This window comes from Melanaphis sacchari, unplaced genomic scaffold (genome assembly GCF_002803265.2).
Source record: "Melanaphis sacchari strain LSU unplaced genomic scaffold, SCAv2.0 Contig64_pilon_pilon, whole genome shotgun sequence".
Lineage (NCBI taxonomy): Eukaryota > Metazoa > Arthropoda > Insecta > Hemiptera > Aphididae > Melanaphis > Melanaphis sacchari.
The window spans coordinates 244911-265145 of record NW_020271462.1 but is presented as its reverse complement, the minus strand read 5'-3'; the positions used below and the strand labels follow the sequence as shown (position 1 = coordinate 265145).

The 20235-nt window shown below is 26.2% G+C and overlaps 3 protein-coding genes across 3 annotated transcripts in view; 1 reads left to right on the top strand and 2 right to left on the bottom strand.

Annotated features, from left to right (window-relative positions):
• LOC112600487 (cytosolic carboxypeptidase 6-like) overlaps window positions 1-19656 on the bottom strand; it is a 63100-nt gene extending 43444 nt beyond the window's left edge. Inside the window, exons 1-2 of the mRNA XM_025347728.1 lie at window positions 19569-19656; window positions 17179-17295 (exon numbers count right to left, since the gene is read on the bottom strand). Coding sequence (XP_025203513.1) covers window positions 17179-17295; window positions 19569-19587 — 136 coding nt within the window. The 5' untranslated portion in view covers window positions 19588-19656. The remainder of the gene's footprint in view (window positions 1-17178; window positions 17296-19568) is intronic.
• Window positions 766-5594, top strand: LOC112600490. The gene is made up of 5 exons (XM_025347730.1): window positions 766-993; window positions 1081-1273; window positions 2612-2912; window positions 2980-3071; window positions 5060-5594. The coding sequence occupies exons 3-5, from the start codon at window positions 2675-2677 to the stop codon at window positions 5507-5509; spliced, it is 780 nt and encodes a 259-aa protein (XP_025203515.1). The 5' UTR covers window positions 766-993; window positions 1081-1273; window positions 2612-2674; the 3' UTR covers window positions 5510-5594.
• On the bottom strand, window positions 3544-9634 carry LOC112600489. The gene is made up of 2 exons (XM_025347729.1): window positions 9197-9634; window positions 3544-4371 (listed from the first exon to the last, which is right to left on the bottom strand). The coding sequence occupies exons 1-2, from the start codon at window positions 9632-9634 to the stop codon at window positions 3553-3555; spliced, it is 1257 nt and encodes a 418-aa protein (XP_025203514.1). The 3' UTR covers window positions 3544-3552.
• Window positions 19657-20235: the final 579 nt, after the last annotated feature.

Genomic DNA, 20235 nt, shown 5'->3' with positions numbered 1-20235 from the left:
ATTTATAAGATATTAAATTTGTATCCAATAGGTATTAAGTATAACTATCAATAAAATTTAGAAATTGTGTTAAATTTTACTCAAATACGCAATAAGATTGTATAAGCTATTGAGATAGATATTTTATTTACTATAAAAACAGAATCTATGTATTAGAAAATATTTATCGTTTATATTTAATCAAAATTATTTTAAATATAGAAAAAAAAAAAAAATTATTGTAAGAAATCGGGCCCTTATGCCTTTAATAAGTTGTTTGCTTAAAACATAAATGTGTCTACCAAATCTAATAATAATTACATACTTGTCTTGTATTGCCCAATCATAGTATGCATAATTATTATGCTTTGTTTCAAATGACTCCCTATTCTCAAGTCCTGTCTCCGACATAGGGTATTCACTTACGTCTTACAGCGAGTTTTAACGGTTTTAATAAGAGTATAAAATTATTATAATTATGTATACTTAATATTTATACCATATTATATCAATAACATAATATTTCTACGAATACTATATAACTGTAAAATTAGATTATTTAGATTTATAGTAGTACCTAGTAAAAATAAACAAAAATGTTATTGCGTTCAGTAAAATTCATAATAACACAGGGTGGAATACTCGAACGGCCGATTTTAAAAATAGATTTTCCCAGTAATAATTAAGATAAGAATATTATCGCTAAATATTATTAATTCTAAACAACGTGTACCTACCATTTACGATTTAGTATTCGTGGAACAGCGAAGTGGTGAACGACTTGCTCGTCCGATAAAATTGTTTTACAAAAATAATGACAATTACGTAGCCGCAGTGCGTTCATTTCATCTTCACTTTAATCTTTAACGCCATGATTCGGTACTATCTGCTAAGGCTATTAAAATATGGATTACTAACTTAGAAAAAATGTGTCCCTGAAAGAAACCCATATACGAAGTAAGCTCGAAAAGAGATTACCATCATATTGAGGACATGATTTAAAAAAAATAAATGGTAAGTTGTATACTTCCTTATAATAGATAATAATTAATTTTTTAATTCGTTTTTTATTTTATTATCTTTCAAAATTGGTTGTTTTAGTTTCTAGAAAATAATTAACCAGAAAATAAAGGATAAGGCTAGTTCTATGGGAACGTAGAGGTCTTTGATGAAGCTGGCAGCTTCTGTCTGGATTGACCACATCGTCGCTTTCGCTAGTATATGTGCACCTATCACCCGAGCAAGAGTTTTCAACACAAGATTCTACGAGCGAAAACTGAACCTTTTATTTTCAGTAAGTTAAACCAGTAATGTTTTTTTATTTAGACTCAAGTGTTCAGAAAGTTGTCTTCTCATTTGTGTTACCTTACTTTTTCCTAACAAGTATCACATATTGTTAAATGTATAAAAATACAACCTAATTTAAGTTAATATAAGTTAGTCATAAAATGTTCAGACACAAGTTTAAAGAAAAAAAAAATAATGTAAAAAATATATAATCTATTTAATTTAATTTAATATAATTTAAACATAATGTTTATGTACAATTGCAAAAAAGAAAAAAAATATATAAGACTATTGCACTAAAAATGTACTAAATATGCATACATTTATGCACTGTTAATATTTTAAATATGCAAAAAATCAATGAAAAAAATGTCTTTTATTTTTATTTAGTATAAATAAATAAAATAGATTGAAAGTTATGCATACATGGATCACGACAAAATATGTATGATTCACTAAAATCTACCTAATAATAGATTACTACTTGTCTTGATAGGTTTCCATAGGCGCACCCAGAGTTTTACATTTGAGTGTGCCCGACCTTTATTTTGTAGTTATTATTTTTATCTATATTCTATATGTATAAATGAATGTAAAAATAAAATATTTCAAATATCCGACACTTTTTTACTAACCAATACTAAAACTTATTGTATAATATTTACCTATTGGTAGCTATTAGTGATATACAATATACTATTTTTTTTTCAATTAAAGAAATCAAAAGAAATGGTTATAAATTTACAAGTTAAAATAAATAAAGTTTTGATTATCTACCTCCTGTAACTTGTAAGCTAACTATATTTTATGTAATATGTAAGTAGGTATTGATTATAATAATTTTTTGATTAATTTCATAATACATTAGTTCATAAATCATTATTTTAAATTTATTAATAAACTGAAACAACACTAGTATAATTTATTATATTAATTTATAATAACAACCGTCTTTGAAATGGCACAATTCTTTTAAATTCTTCTATAACTTCAGAAGCTTCAACATAATCCCGTATAAACTATAGGTATAATATTAATATACGAGTAATAATAATATCATCACGACGGCGGCGCGGCGGCTATAGAATTTTAAGCCGCGTACACACTTGTAACATTTGCGCGTAACGTAACGCCGTAACGTAACATAGACGCGTAACAGCAATCGATGTGTGGACGTGAAGGCGTAACACCGTCGCGTAACAAAAGTTGATACGCGACGAAGTTACACCGCGTCCCAATAGTTGTCGGTAAATTTGAACCGCATCAAAAGATTGTTGCGAGGTGGGGATACGAATAGTGTGGACGTAAATAATAACGCAACTTTGCAACATTTGTATTGTGACAGTTGTTTTTCGGTTTTCACGCTTGTCAGTCGAGCCGCTTCACATTTCTAACTAAATATTAAGATATGGATTGGAACGAACAAAATACTATAACATTTATTGAAATGTATGAACAAAAACCAATACTTTGGTGTGCAAAACACCCTCAGTATTATAATAAAATTAAAAGAAATGATGCTTGGGAAGAAATAGCAAAAGAAATTGGGTTTTCAGCTGATGAATGTAGAAAAAAAATGACTGGCTTGTCATCTGCAATGAGACGAGAAAAAGCTAAGATTAAAAAAAGCTTTGGAACAGGAAAAGGTAAGAAAAATAACATGTAAAATTTAACGATTTTAAAGTACCTACTTAATAGTTATATTTTTCATAGGTGCAGATGAAATATACACAAGCTCTTGGTATGCGTACAACCATATGAAATTTCTTTGGGATAAGAATACACCTTGCCAAACAACAACTTCTGTGAGTATAAAATAGTTTATATTTTATGTCATTAGTATTTATAATAATATTTAATATACAATTTTAGCATTTTTTCAATAAATTAGGCTAAAGAATTTTTAATTACTATTGATAAAATAAGAAAGATACAAATGCAAAATAAACAGTTAGTGTTAAATAAATTATATTAATAGAACACTCTAAATAAAAATAAATACATACCTAGTAAAACAAAACATAATCAATAGTATTGTTCAAAAATAGTTGGTAATGTTGTCAAATCTAAATATAATGATTACTATCTACACGAATATAATAACAAATTTATTATTATACTAATAATATTTACAAAATATTTATAACCATTTACATTTCAATATAATAATGTACCTATGCATTGTGAATAATATTTATATTGTATTAATAATGATTATGTTTACCTACTAGAAAAATGTATGCATTCAGTTTTATTTATTTTGTGTTTTTTAATTTACCATTAATATTATGAATATTCATTTTGCCAGCTAATTTGTCCTTCTTTTATAAAATAGTCAGCCAATTCTTCTCGAATTTCTTTTGCAGCCAAACATGATTTACGTGGTATATTTTTTAATGGAATTAAAGATGTTCTATTATCATAATCATTTCTCCATGAGCCATTTATTATCTCCCCATTCACAACAGAGTCCATACTTCCTGGTGGTGAATAAATATTTAGAGATGTAGTATTTCTTCGCAAAAAATTATGAAGATGCACTACTGCTCTAATAATAATTTGTGCTTTCTGAGGCTCCAATAATAGTGGTTTTCGAAGTACGCGAAATATAGATGAGCTGATCCCAAAGGCATTTTCCACTACCCGCCGAGCTCTGGACAGCCTATAATTATATATTCGTTCACGGGAACCTTTTGGATGTATACCGGAAAATACTTTCATTAAGTTTTCATTTAAAACAAATGCGCCATCTCCAATAAAAAAATAAGGAATTTCTTTTTCTCTGTTAGTTAAAGGTTTAGGTTTTGGAAATCGCAATTCGTTTTTTTCAATTTTTTTGTATAAAGTAGAATTTTTATATACTCCTCCGTCTGAAATTCTCCCCTGGCAGCCAATGTCGACATACATAAAATTATAATTGGCGTCTACTAGAGCAAACAGGACAATACTAAAGGTACCTTTATAATTAAAGTATTCAGTACCACTGTTAATAGGAGCTTGTAGAATAACATGCTTTCCATCTAATGATCCTAAGCAGTGAGGAAAGTTCCAATATTCTTCAAATTGTTTTTCAGTGTCTAACCAACCTATTTCTGTTGAGGGTATCTGAAATCAAGTAATTAAAGTAATTAAATAATTATTTAATAATGAGGGCAAATTTAAAATAAATCCGACTTGAATAAAAAAATCTAACATGAATTAAAAGATAATATTTTAAATTGTTTTGGTACATAGATTTTTTTATTAATAAGGATTTTATTCAACTCGGCTTTTTTTATTATACTCAATTTTTTTTAAATACTAAATAAAATAAAATAATAAAATAGTCCGATTTATGTTTTATTAATTATATGTAAAAAATTTGTTGTTTATGTTAATGTTTCAACTAGGCTTTTTAATTTAAATTAGATTTTTTTTACTAAATATAAAATCTTAAACAATTAAAACAAATCTTAATTTTATAAATAAAATATTAATCTGATAACAAAATCGTAGTTGGATAAAAAAATCTAAAATCTAACTTGACATTTTTTTTAGTCAAATTAAATTTTATATTCATTTAAAATTTTTTTTTCAAATTAGATTTTTATTGGAATTAGATTTTTTAAACTTGGTATTTTATTCATATTACATTTTTTTATTGATACAACAATTTTTATTCAAATAAGATTGTTTATTTAAATTTAATTTTTTTATCCTTTACAAACTACTTACAAACCTTTTTTACCTAATGTTTTGATGCAAATTTTCGAAATTGGGGAGGCTGGTAAAATAACTCTCTTTATATTTACAGATACCGATTGAAAAAGAGATTGACATGACAGAAATGATCGGAAATGATATAGCTTCTCCAAACTCGTCTCTATCACCACCGCCAAGCTCATCTCTATCACCACCGCCAAGCTCATCTCTATCACCACCGCCAAGCTCATCTCTACCACCACCGCCAAGCTCATCTCAGCTACCACAACCTAGTCTTTCAACGCCTAATCTAGCGTCCTCAAAAAAAAGAAAGAAGCCAGAAGATCCTCGATTAGATAAAGCTTTTGAACTTTTAACTGCTGCTGCTTCTGCTACAAATGCTGACGAATCGCAAAATTTTGGCGATTTTGTGGCAAACAAACTAAGAAAGTACTCAGCTAGAACACAAAGTGCAATTCAACATGCGTTTATGGGTATTTTTCTGAATGCAGATAATGGCATGTACGAACAGCCTTTGATACCTCAGCAGGGCCGTCCTTAGGATTTGCGAGGCCCAGGGCGAAAATTTTTGTAACACTGTTTTGCTACTATACGAGTATATATATGTACTATAACCATATAAAGACATTAATATTTTATATCCTACAAAGCTCATTTATTAAAATTTAAAATGAGAGTTTTTTTTTATAAAATATTATAAATGAAATAAAATAATAATTGTGCAGTAGCATTAAATACATGTTTTTTTTATTTAATTACCTATAAATCATTAACTTTTGATATTCATACAAATTTGCTTTAATTTAATAAAATACAAAAAAATAAAATGAAATAAAAATAAAATATGAAAATACATTTTCAATAAACAGATAAATAAAAATAATAAAAATACAATAAAAAATCGTTTTACATTTAAAAATTAATTTTTCTGGCTTTTATTTCTGCGAACTTTTCAATAATATCGTTATAGTCTATATTTTCACATAAATCTCGTTCTATTGAAATAATCGCTAAATCAGAAAGTCGATCTTGCAACATTGTTGTTCTCAAATAGTTCTTAATGATTTTTAGCTTTGAGAAGCTTCTCTCAGCACTTGCAGTAGTTATTGGAAGAGTTAATAATATTCTTAATGCAATAGATATGTTCGGAAATGAACCACATGTTGATTCTATTAAATTAAGACACTCAATAGATGTCTTTGGTTTGTTCAAAATTCTACAAAATATTTTTAACTCGTCAAAAAGTTCAATTCCACTTAAATCACAATTTTCACCATCCTTTAATAATATTTCTAAATCCATACAATGTTTTCGTAATGTTTCATCTTCAAATAACTTCAAATTTTCAATATTATATAAGAATCCAAAATTTTCTGAATGATGAGATAATTGCTCAAAGCGTTGGTTAATTGATACGATTGCTTGATCTACCACTGTCAAAAAATAATCTTGATAAAATTTTTGTTCATTAGAAACTGTACGTGTATCATTACTTTCATAACCAAACTGCTTACTTTTTTTTAGAATTCTAGATTGTTTAAAAATTGCTGGAGTTCCAATGTCTTCACATAATTTTTGTGCAGTTTTTTTTGATAACTGAAACCCCTTTTCTCTAAAATTAGTAAAAAAATCTTTAAGACCACTTAATAACTGAACAGCATTACTCAATTCCATACTTTCGCTCTGAAGACTCTTACTAACTTTATTAATAGCAGATAGTAGTTCATACCAAATAACAACACTTAAAATAAAATCATAAGAAAATTCATAATTTGCCAAAGACGAACTTTCACTTTTTATTTTAGGATCTTTTGTTAATTCACTGACTTCTACTAAAGCATCGTGTACTTGGCATAATTGAAAACGAAAGGGTTTAATTGATTCGATCCGAGATTCCCATCTGGTATCTGATATTGGTTTTAAAGTAAAATCTGAAAGGTATTTTAAAAGAATAGTCCATCTTTCAGTAGAAGCACTAAAAATTGTATAAATTCGTTGAATAACGCCAAAAAATGTCATAGCAGCCGGTACAGACGATGCCATATCTCCGAGAAGTAAGTTAAGGCTGTGAGCAGTGCAAGGTACAAAAAAAGCTCTAGGGTTCTCTGAAATAATTCGTGATTGTACTCCCTGTTTGCGGCCTATCATATTTGCCCCATTATCATATGCTTGGCCACGGCAATTTTTCAAGTCTAGGTACATTAATTTTAATTGTTGTTTTATTTCCTCAGTTAAATTTAAACCAGATTTTTTTGAAGTATGTATAAAGCATATAAAATATTCATTTATTTCATACTTCAAATTTTTCGAAATTTCTACAATACGTATAAGAAATGTAAGCTGCTCCTTATGACTTTTATCGGGTGTTCCATCTAATAAAATCGTAAAGTATTTACTCTGTTTAATGCGATTTATTATTTCATTACGTATTTTTGTAGCAATAATACTTATAAGTTCATTTTGGATCCTAGGTCCTAAATAATGATCATGTATTTCGTCATTACATACGCGTCTCAAATGATCGGCCATAATTATATCAAATTTTGCAATCATTTGTATTAGTCCTAAAAATTTACCATTATTTGCTGTAAATAATTTAGAATTTGTACCACGAAAAGCGTCATTATGTTCTGCTAAAAATTCTATACATGCAATAATTCGTTTAAGAATACTACGCCAACGTTCTTTTTCAATATTTAAATTATCTTGTATATTATTATCTACAGTTTTATGAAGATCAAGTCTCATACGTAATTGTATCCATTTTTCTTGAGCTGTATTATGTGGAATAGATAATTCATGTTCTTTTAAACGTTCACTAATCTGTTTCCAATTTGAAAATCCTATTGATGCCAAAGATGATATAGATTTGGACGGGAATAAACGACAATACATGCAAAATACTCTATTTAACGATTTAGAGTACAAAAGCCAATTTCTAATTACATTTTCACCGTTAGCCATAATTCGATCATAATGTTTAACGCTAAATTTACGACCTTCATCGTTTGATGGAAAATTAAAATTTATAATTTTTGAAGGTGGGTTTTTAACAAAATAAATTCGTAATTTATCATTAATATTTTGTGGCCAGTTACCTGGATCTTCGTTGTCGCAGTTTTCTTCTTCAGGTACTTCTCTGATCTCGATGTCTTCTTTCGGTTGTAAATTGTAATTTTGTTTAATGTTTTCATATTCACCATTATCACTATCACTGGATTGAACTTTTTCAGAATTAATATTATCATCACTATCACTTAATTGAAAGTTCTTATTTATTTGACTTTCAATTTGACTACTCCCGGCTGTACTGTAATTTTGGTCTTTTTTAAAAAACTTGAATAAAGCGTTTTTTTTGGCGTTCATGTTGATGTTCTTTAGTAATTTTATGTTTTCGTTTTTCTGCGCCACTTTTAAATGTTCGATATTTATCACGTAATCGACCACTCATTATTATATTATTGTATTAGCCAGACCCGATGTTAAGAGCAAACGAACACACGTTACACACTAAACGATTAAACACTACTACAACTAATAATATCAGTTTACTATTTTGCTCGATAAATATTATTTACAATTATCATTTATCAATATTTTTAGAACGAGCACTAATTCCAGTTTAAAATACTAGCGTTTTAAATCTATTATTAACTCAACAAAAAAGTCAGTCGGTGACCCCCTACCCGCATCACCATGACTAATGTGTTGCGATCATAGACATATTTATACAGCTATATTATAATATATATGGTTGCGATAACGATAATATTATTATTGGATATTTCGATATTTTTACGTTGAACTTATTTCATTATTTTGGTATCATGTTTGATATTTACTATATTATATAAAACATTCAATAATTTAAATACTATGAAAATTGTTTTACATCAATTTTACAATTTTTTTTTCGAACGCGAGGCCCCAAATTTAAGCAAAAAGCGCGAGGCCCAGGGCCTGGGCCCTGCTCGCCCCCCCCTAAGGACGGCCCTGTACCTCAGTATACTTTTGATTATCCTTCACGATCTACAACTGCAAACATGTCTCAGGATTCTAATTTGTCATCCCCATACTCTACTGAAACTCCGACTCCTGAACAAGTTTGTACACATCAAGTTGATGACGGAGACATTTTAAACTATCCGATATTAAATTAAATTAATTTTTTTATGTAAGTTTTTTATAGAAGTAAATAAAAAAATAAATTTTATATGTGTATATTTACCTGAATATTTTCCTTTAGTGCTTCCACTAAAGCTTCACAGACTTCTGGTACTATTTGACTTATGGCTTGTTTTGATATTCTAAAAAGATACTGCAAACTAGAATAATGATCGCCTGTTGCTAAAAAGCGTAATGTTATTGACAGTCTTTCTTGAACACTTATTGGTTTTCTCATAAAAGTATCCTGTTTAGCAATTTTTGGACCAATCATATTTATCAAATACTCAAAATCAGTAGGTGACATTCTCGTAAAGTTTTTATACTGGCCACTAATTTCTTGAAATTTTAAATCAGCCAACAGTGTGTTGTTATTTGCAAGACACTCGTTTCTTCTTGAGTACAATCGTGTCTGCCACCATCTTCTTTGTTTTGATTGTTTTTTTTTTAGTGATAAATGAATATATATATATGCTGCAGCACTAATTTTCAAATTATACATTGTTCAAAAATAAAATTAAAAAAATAAAAACTCGAAGAACGTACTACCACTGCAGAGAACCACGGTAAAATGAAGACTGAAGGTACACCACCAAGCGTGGTGGAACACTACGCAACATAGCAACATCGCAACATTGCAACACCTACACACAAAATATGATCTCGTAACATGTAACATGTAACATGTAACACGTTACGGCGTTACGGCGTTACGGCGTTACTCGCAAATGTTACAAGTGTGTACGCGGCTTTATGATGTGCGGTGAATTTTGTCGCTCAAATAGGACGGCAACGACGTACGGCGTGTTTAATTTTGTATTATGTATTATTTTATCATTTTAATTTTTTGGTGAGTTCTTAAATTTTTTCACTGCACTTCTGTGCTATACTACTACGAGCCGCCACTGGGTATAACTGAGATAATTATATAAAATAGTACTTACATTTAATATTTAAAAGTTCGAGGTTGTTGTACACAAAGTTAACGTCTTAACAATAATATTAAAATGTTACCTAAGGTAGTAATGTATATGAGTACCTAGCTTGAAACACGACGTAACGTTAAATGAAATAGTAAATACCAATAACTATCAAACTATTATTTGTTAATCGTCGAGACGTTGACCGTCGTTATCAGCGCGATGTCGGTTTCCGAAAAACAACAATATTTTTGCGCTAAAAATAGTTACCAGTTGGCCATCACCACTATTGTCTGTTAATCTAAGTTTTTGTGTTGTTGTCGACGACTATAACATTAAATAATTCAATTTATAGTTATTACTTTAGAGACTTATTCTGCGTAATTTAATTTACAAAAAACTGAAATTCAATTAATGAGTTGTTATTAATTTTTTTTTTCTTCATACATTAGGGTGTGCCTTGGCACACCCGGCACACCCTGTAGATCCGCCTATGTAGGTTTCAGATAAGATAAGAAAACAACTTGGTCAAATTACATGGACTATAAATATAACTAATAATACGTTATTTAAATTAAAATAAACAAAATATTACATATTATTATACATTAATAACCGTATAAATGCAATAAAAAATCATAAAATACAGAAATATGCAGTACATGTCAAAAAATGACAAAATATGCAAAAATATGTAAAATAAAACTATATTTAGGATCTATTAACTACAAATCAAACTTTTAGCTCACCTAGCTATTTTTTGGACTATTCAGAAAAAACATGCAAAATCATATAAATCCGGGCTCTATAATATAACCAACTTAATTTAAGTTAATATAAGTTAAACATAAAATGTCCAGACATACGTTTTTATTGTATTGTAAGTTTCAGAATTTTAGATTTTTAAAAAGATTTGTAGTCATTAAAGAATAAAAATATTTTTTAAATCCACTAAAATAACCTTATGGGAAACCTCATGTTAAAATATTCAAATTTTAGTTTTTTAATTTAATTTTTTTTCAAAACTGTCTATAAATAGCATTAAAAATGCTAAAATGTTTTGAAAATTATATTAAATTAAGTAAAGGTTATTATGAATATTTTGTGAAAATGCCAAGTCTCTATAACTATTTATTTTTGAATTACAAAAAAAAAAGTTAGATTTTATTAAAAACTATATAGTTTTATGTAAAAATTACATTTTTCATTATTTTTTCTAGATAACTATGAAAATAACTGAGGTATTTTTATTTTTATCATTTATAAGTACTAACTAGATCCATATTACTTCTAAGAATCATCTTCAAAGTTATATCTTAGAATTTCGACTATACATATACAGGAAAAATTAAAATATGAATTATTTAGCTGAAAATCTAAAAAATGTACTATTTCTAACAAATTTGTAGATCCATTAGTTATTATGATGAGATTTGAATTCACAGTATAATAGTATATTTAAGATTCTCATACTAACTTTGAGAGTAACCAAAGTATAACTAAGTTAATTTAAATATTTTAATAGTTAAAAATATCCAAGTACGAAATTTCAAAACTATTAAAATACATTTTAGTTCTAAACTTGATATTTGTATGATCATTATTTTTCGTGACGATTAAATTAATATTAATAATGACTTATTCTAAAAAAAAATACTTTTGATTTTATTAAAACAATTAGTACTGTGTATTAAAAAAAAAATTAAAATTAAACACTACCAAAGATTTCATGTGCATCATAAATTATGAACTATTAAAGACATAGTTTAAATTTTTTTTGTATAGATACAACTTTATTTAATAATATATATAAATGTTAAAAGTTTATACAAGTTAATATAATTTTTATTTTGCATTTACATTTAATATCTCGATTTGTATATTTTTATTATACGAGTAAAAAAAAGAACTTTTTCTCTTGAGTGAGTAAACAGATACTATAGACTTGTACCGTTCTAGATAAAATTACAAATTAGTTATTTGTTAATATTTTATTATTCTTATTAGTTGAAATGTTCGATGGCGTCACAAACATAGTTGTCACAACTCACAAACTAGTTTCTAGGGCAATTGTCCCATAGAACTTTAAATATGTGAGTAATTATAAATTGCAAATAGAGTATAAAAATATTTTTATATTTGATTATTATTATTATTGAATAAGTAAAATATTAATATTAATTCAGTGTGATAAAATAGTATTGTATATTAGATATATTTTACTGATTTACTCTAAAAATCAACACATAAGCAAAAAAATAAATACAGTATGCTTGTATAGTTGATTTTTATATTTAATAAGAGAACTGGAAATATAATATTATATTTTATGCATAGAGTTTTTATTATTGAAAGTTACCTATAAGTTAAGTAATGGAACATATAACCTATTATATTAATGTTAATTGATATAATAAAATAATATTATACACAAGTCGTTTTTTAATTTTATACGTGGAGTAGATTGGTAACTTTAATATTTACCTATTTGCTCTTATAAATAAAACCTTCATAATGGAATTGAAAATGGTGATAATTTAGTGACTTTGTAGTTATGAATTATATTAATAAAATATAACTTAACATTTTAATAGCTATATTTTATTACCAATATAAATTTATATTATTATCAATGACATTGTATAATGAAATTTGAAATGTTATATACATATTAAAATTTAAAATTTAAATGTATAAAAATGTTTATGCTTATTATAGATTTTGATAAAATGTATTGAGTATGAAATCTGGATGTGTTATTAATTATCTATCAATGGTTTTTGTAATACTTCTAAATTTTAAAATCTATCTACATAAAATAAATACCCTAATATACTCTATTCTACCTACAGAAAATCTAAGAAGTATGTTTATGAAATCAATTGAAGAAATACCTTGAATCAAAATTGAGTGTTTGAAATGTTTCTAACCGAATTGTACTACACTCAGTAAACATTTTTTTTTACCTTTTCATTAGTAATAATTAATCATTGCGTTCAATAATAAAATGTTTAATAATAACAATTTACAATGATATTTATATTAAAACCGAGGTTATATTTTAAGAGTTGTGTTAAGTAGGTAATCGAAATGGAACCAATGCCTGCGACACCCAGCACTATGTATGATAATTGTAATGTGTACCTAAGTATTAAAATATGCTACGAATTTGTATTCATATGGCCATATGGATAATAGGTATCTGTTTTAATTATTTTGTCAGTGCTTTTTTAAACATTGGAGTGCAGATGGAACGCTCAAAGTTATAGTAACAATATTTTGTATAATACCTATTAAATAAGTTGGTATGTATTTTAAATATTTGTGACGTGTAAATATAATATATCCGATCAACATTCAGTTTAAATATTTATTAATCAAAATAAAGTGCAATTGTTAAGACATGAAATTCCTAGTATCTACCTAAAATAGGCTGTAATTTAACAAACAATACGTATAATATATTAGTATACGTTATAATATGTTAATTTGTTTTGTTTACTTTAATCGATTGATATTTATTTTCATTTAAACAACTGCATTCCGTTATTTCCATAGACCTGAAATATCCTGTAATCTGTATCTATTAGATTATCGCCGTGAAAATAAAACAATGACCCTGAGAAATACACCCTAACCTAACCTGAGCCAAGCTGCTAAGCACGAGCATAATTAAAATAAAAAGGATAGATAAGATATAGAAATACAGATTATAATAATAATAAAAAAAAAATTCTATTAATAGAATACCACTTAAAATTTATTGAGTTGTGATATTTGTTACAGTTTTAGATATTGATTCCAAAAACTGAGACACTATCTCTACCGTCTATGATATTCGTTATCACTACCTATACAACGGTTTTTACGAACAAAAAGTACTATTGAATTTTTTATTAAAATTATTAGCATACCTGGCCATCTCGATAGATAGAAATTATCTAAATTAGATGTGAAAATAGGTATGTAATTATTTTATTACATATTGGACAGTTATTACTGGTACAAAGTTCATCACTGCGTCGAAAAATAGTCGTTAATGAGTTTATTTACACATGAAAATATGTATCTATATTACTATTATTTATTACCTATGTAACAGCAGGTCTTCAGAAACAATAAGTATAATAAAAACCTAACTTTGAGCAGCTATAACTCGTTAACGGTTAAAATGGAAATTAATAATTATAACGTTAAAATTCATATAGCCCTATTATTATATGACATTTAAAATATAGGTTGCCATTTTAAAATCAAAAGTTGATAGTGGTTTCACTATTAAATATAAGCGTGAAAAAAATAAAATTTTTATATAGTTCTAGACAAGCATAAAACTATACATTTTGAGAAAAAAAATTTAAAAAAAAGTCTACACATTAAGAAATAATGAGTCTTTAGTGATAAAAGAATTACTCTTTATATAATTCGATATTTCAACACGCAATGCGTACTAAATTATATTTTACAAAATTTTAGACTTTGGATGTAGCGATGAATGTATTGATTTTACAATGGTATATGTTTTAATTTTTTTTCGTTTCTAGAGACATTTTTTCTTATAGAAAGTATGCTCTAATTATTAACTTCAGTGGAGGTGTCTGGTAGAAAATTTGTTCTAGATAGTATTTTAAAAGATTTAGAGATCTAATAAGTTGAAAATTCTCAGTGCTTTTTAAAATATCATAAAAATATCTTTTTAAATTTAAATTTATTATTTAAATAATTGCTTGATAACCTTGTTATTACTGGGAAAAAAATGAGTACGAAACCACAAATATTGTTATGCGAGTTTGAAGATAAAATTTTAAATAATTAGAAAATATATTTTGTGATTTAAATTTATTTTAATCCATTTTTCCATAAATTTGTTTTTATGCTTTCAAGTTATTGAGAAACGTATTAGAAAAAATATGTACTGCATAATAATGTTAATAATTAAGTATTAGTGTTATTAAGTACTACTGTTCCACTAATTACTAATATTAAAATAAATTATTTTAATAGCAATATCAAAAAAATTTATTATAAAATATATTTTTGTAAAATAGTTTGAGAGACCATCTTCACTCAGAATTGTTTTTCATATTATGTATTTATTAATCAATGCATTTAAATTGTACATTTAAATTTTAGTGACTTACTCAGTGACAAAGTAAACTCATTAGACACGTACTGTATAGCTGACCGGTTATTTAATTTCTCTCCTTTTTTTAAATTATATTTTTTTTAGATTTTTTTCAATTAGATTTCAGTAGTCAAACTTCTTGGCCTGTTATTTATTTAAAATTAATATCTATGATATTCAAATGATTAGGTACTGACTCTCCCAGCAAATATTTTCAAGCTGCAAAATTTATAAGTGATGTAGTTACTTGTTTAATGATAATTGCACCCTAGTACAAAACTAGCTTATTAGCTTACGTCTTAGTGATTTATATGAATATAAACTTAATATTATGCCAATTGATTTTTGAAAATGTTTGTTTAGAAAAATTTATTATTTTAGCAATTTACAACATATAAATTACACGAGGCTAAATTTTAGACTGGTATTTCTTATATCGTAACTAGGATGTAAAATGTACTGTATTAGTGTATTATTCTGGCGAAATTAATTCTTTCATCTAATATCTGAATAAAATAAAACATAATGTCTATTATTTGGTATCCTAAATATTCTGTTCATATATTATCTTTTAATTTTTAAACATTATAAAATATTTCAAAATAAAAAAAATTATCATATGCTTATATATATGTATTATACCTATATATAAAAAACAAATATACGTAGTCGCTATCCGGACATTTATTTTTAGAGACATTTGTTATTTCACTTTTAAGTAGGTTATTTTTAGATATTAAATTAAAATGTTTCTAGAACACTTTTCGATAACTTCTTATAGTCAACAGTAATTTTGAATAGAGCAATGGATGTATTAGTTTAATAGATTTTCACTAAACATTTAGATTTGTATTTTAAAGATAATTTGGCTCTTTTGTATGTTATTTAAAGATATTTGAAATGTCCTTACATTTTTTTTTTTTGACTTGTGTTGAATAAAATATTTATTGTTTTAATAAGCTTAAAAATTTAATTCAATATTCATAATAAATTGCTTTATATTGTTATAAAATATCAAAAATGCATAGTCACATTTTTTTATTAGCGTTTTAACTTTAAAACATTATAATTTAAAAGATATTGTGAATTAATGGAATTCATTTTGTTGTAAAATATGGATACAATTTATAACAATGTTTTAATTCAACGCCTAATGTTAGAAAATTAAATAAAGATTTTTCATAAGTTGTTCAAAAAAATACAAACAGAAGTTAAACGTTGCTAAGTTGGTAAGTCACATTTAAAAAATAAACAGATTTTAATTAAACGATTTTTTTTTTAGTTAATTTAATATAATTCCAATATACTGACTGAGGAGACTTGAAAATTCTTTGATTATTTAAATATTTAAATTTTTATTTTCTATACACAATACATTTTTTAATGTATGAGACTATATTTTTATAATACTTCTTTGATATGCTCATTTTGTTTTAAATTTTTTTTTTTTTTTTTAAACTGAATTCAAGGTTTTTTTTAAAGTAGTTTAAAGACATAAAAGTCCAGGAGTTGTTTATAGATAATTCAATTTAAAAATTTTATTGTGTTGCGTGTTTGAACGAAAAAACACAATAACACTTTATAACAAAATATGGAATTTTTGGATAAATTTACTTTTGACCTTTGTAACTCAGAATAGTTTTGTGAAAACTACTTATTATTATTTCTAAATTTAAAAATGTTCTCCTTAAGTGGTCACCAAACTCCACGTGTCGTGCTTCTTATTAAATGTTATTTACCTAAGATAAAAATCAGGACGAGTAGGCAGTAGGCATAATAATATTATTTATCTACAACCATTATTGTAGATTTTCAGTTAGTAATATTTTTAAAGGATTTGCGTGCCCGAGTCGGGTTGACCAGAGATTTAATCCAGACTTGGGCGTGGATTTATAGTCAAGAAAACAAGTATTTCAGCATTATTTGTGTTTTATTCTATATCGCATTTTTAATGTTATCTAACTTAAATGTAATAATATTATTAACTATTATATTATTTACCAGTTTCATACGAAGCATCAAAACACAAATGACCTTTTTTGGCTTTGCCACTATGACCGACCGGTCTCATGATTACTCTTGTAACATTTCCTAGTCCGGCTTCACCTTCATCACTGTCTGTTATAATTAACATAAGTAAAACGCAATTTAAATATAAATATATAAACAGGTTAACATAAGTATCTACCTATGCACACGCGCGGATAATAATCTACAACAATAATGAGTTTTCTTAATACAATTTGTGGTATAACATGCAATTACCAACATCAAATGTATAGTGTAGGTATAGGTATTTGTTATAAAATTTAATTGGGTATACTGCTATTAATATTTTAATTCTTTTACAAATATATTATATTTCATAAAACTTTATCATTGATTTTTTTTTTTTACCACTATAAGTTTTTAAATTTAATACTTAATTTTGTTCAAAACAAATATATTAGCGTACTAACTAAGCTTGTATGATAATAAAATGTGTATACCTAGTATTTAAAGTACATTTAAATCAAATATTATAGATTTTGAGCGGAAAAATAAGAACTATTAAAGTTTTTTATACGTTATACTTATATTCAATACATTATACCATTATGGTCACGTTTTAGAATCTGAGCGAATGTTTGTACTTCTATTTCTACAATGATGTGTCATTATTTATTTAGAGTGTAATTATTATGCTGATATTCTCTATCGAGGATGGTATTTGTAAGTAGAAAGTTAGTAATTTGGGAATTTTATGTTATTGTATAATATAGGGTCAAAAAAACAACAATTTTAGGTTTGTCGTAATTCAAAAATAATAACCGTACAAACTTGAAACATTTTACTATTGCTTATATTATTAATTTCCACACATAATTAAATTTTTAAAGTATTTAAACTTTAATTTAAAGCATAAATTTATTAACATTCGAGATTTTCAAATTTTAAACTCTAAGCGGAGTGATGAATGTATTTTAATGATGTGTGGTTTTTTTTTTCTGAAGATATTTATTGTACTATGTAGTAGTAAAAAATATATTGTTCCTCACGAGTTGTTTTTTTTGTGAACTCAAACATATTAAAAATACCTAGGTATGTGTAATTTCTGATTTCAGACATTTAATGATTACATTTTTACAATAATAAATATTTGAAAAAAAAAGTTATGATTATAATTATTTTTTTGTTGATTAAAAAAATGTATTATTTTTAAAAACATGAAATATTTTGCCTTAAATGTTTATTATTTTTTTTTCAAGCATAATTAAAGACTAAAAATATTTACACAATTTTTAGCTAATTAGATATATACCACTAAATTATTTACACCGTTATACGGCGGTATTTCGGTGTAGATTTATAAGGTAATAACAATGTAATATAATATAATAATATGATATATTACTTATTAAAGCTTAATATTAATTACCTATTCTATAATATGTGCGCTGTTTTTTGGTAAAAATTAGTTTTACTAACGATATTTATAGTGAATATAGGTAAATAAATTACTTATGGAAATATATACACAAATTAAATATATCCATAGAAATAAGCTTATAACTTATAAGTCGTGTCACTGTTTCCGTTCTTGCAATTCGCATGCAATGATTTTTTATCTTTGAAGTCGAATTAAAAAACGTCAATTTTAATGTCCTATTCAATGATGAGGTATATTTGAAACCTTTTTTTTTTTTATAGTAGAGTGATTTATCCGGTTTTATTAATTACAAATTCTGAAGAAACTATGTGCTTTAATTTTTTTGTCATCAATTTTTTGGATTTATAGAGAACTCAAAAATATTTAAAAAATCCTTATATTCTATATCTAAATCTAAAAGTTTAGCTCTAGTCAATTAATATACTTAGATGATTTTTTGTGGGTATTCTATATGATTGTAATTTCTTAACACTCATAAAACTACTAAATATTATCAATAGTACCTACGCCAAAAATAGTACTTAAAAAAAATCTTTTATGCATATCGCTGCAGTTTAAATTGATATCCACTCAGAATCATTTACGGGAATCGAAAGTTCGTTTTTATAAATAGTTTACATCAAAATATAATATCATTGTTCTGAGTGATATTGCTGAGTTGATGTGTCAAATCCAATTTCACTATAATTTAGGAATATAATATGGGTGAACTTGTAGATACAAAAAGAATATTAAAAACTAAACCACTGGTCCTACTCACGAGGTAACATTCGTAATCTAATATATGGCAGCAGTAAGTTTACGAATTTTTTTTTTTTTAATTGTAAATAGAGTAGATATTTATGCTATAACGCTGTGCAAAGATGATGATAATATTATTTGGGAGAAACGGTGTGACTATTACATGTAATGGTGTAGTGCATAATTTTATGTAGTATAGCTTAGTAGATATTATCATTACCAGATTCGTAATCCGCCATTTGGGTTGTTTGCTGATACTATTGGTGCGTTACTATGAAGTCCAGACACGTAAAAACGACTAAACGAACGTTGTATTCGAGCAGAAATTATTTACGAAAGGGATTGAAAAAAATAATAAATGTAAGTATACGACGCTACTAGTCGTACCTAGCGCGTGTTTGTTGTCATGTTACCGTTGCCAGACAAATATTCACCTGCTATTAGAACACGGCATTAACGCGCGTCCTGTCCCTGTTTACTATACTATACTGTTATATTATATTTTTTTACTACAGTCTACTTGAGGGAGGAAAGAGCTTATTGGTTATACACTTATACCTAAACGCAGCACATTTAGTAAAGATTGGTTAGTAAAGTATAGTGAAAGTAGGTACAATAGAAAGGTTATACAGAGTAATTTAAAATGCACGTTTAACCTTTTTTCATTTAATAATGAATTAATTACAATTCTGATTGTTATGTGTATTATTATTTCATATTTTCATATTCGTGAGATTTTTTAAATAATACTTAAGGAATGCCCCGTGGTGATAAAAACTTCTGTTTTTCAAATGAGAACCCCATTTTTTATTTTAAATTATTCTGTGATCTATTATCCTTAGTATATTATAGTGATTTAACTTGAAAACGAATTATGATAGTTAAAT

Excerpts from the sequence above, each read along its gene's own strand:
- LOC112600490 (XM_025347730.1), top strand. The coding sequence starts at position 2,675 with ATGGATTGGAACGAACAAAATACTATAACATTTATTGAAATGTATGAA. Across the intron at positions 2,913-2,979 it reads AAGCTTTGGAACAGGAAAAG|GTGCAGATGAAATATACACA; the intron begins GTAAGAAAAATA and ends TATTTTTCATAG. Across the intron at positions 3,072-5,059 it reads CTTGCCAAACAACAACTTCT|ATACCGATTGAAAAAGAGAT; the intron begins GTGAGTATAAAA and ends TTATATTTACAG.
- LOC112600489 (XM_025347729.1), bottom strand. The coding sequence starts at position 9,634 with ATGTATAATTTGAAAATTAGTGCTGCAGCATATATATATATTCATTTA. Across the intron at positions 4,372-9,196 it reads CACTAAAGGAAAATATTCAG|ATACCCTCAACAGAAATAGG; the intron begins GTAAATATACAC and ends ACTTGATTTCAG.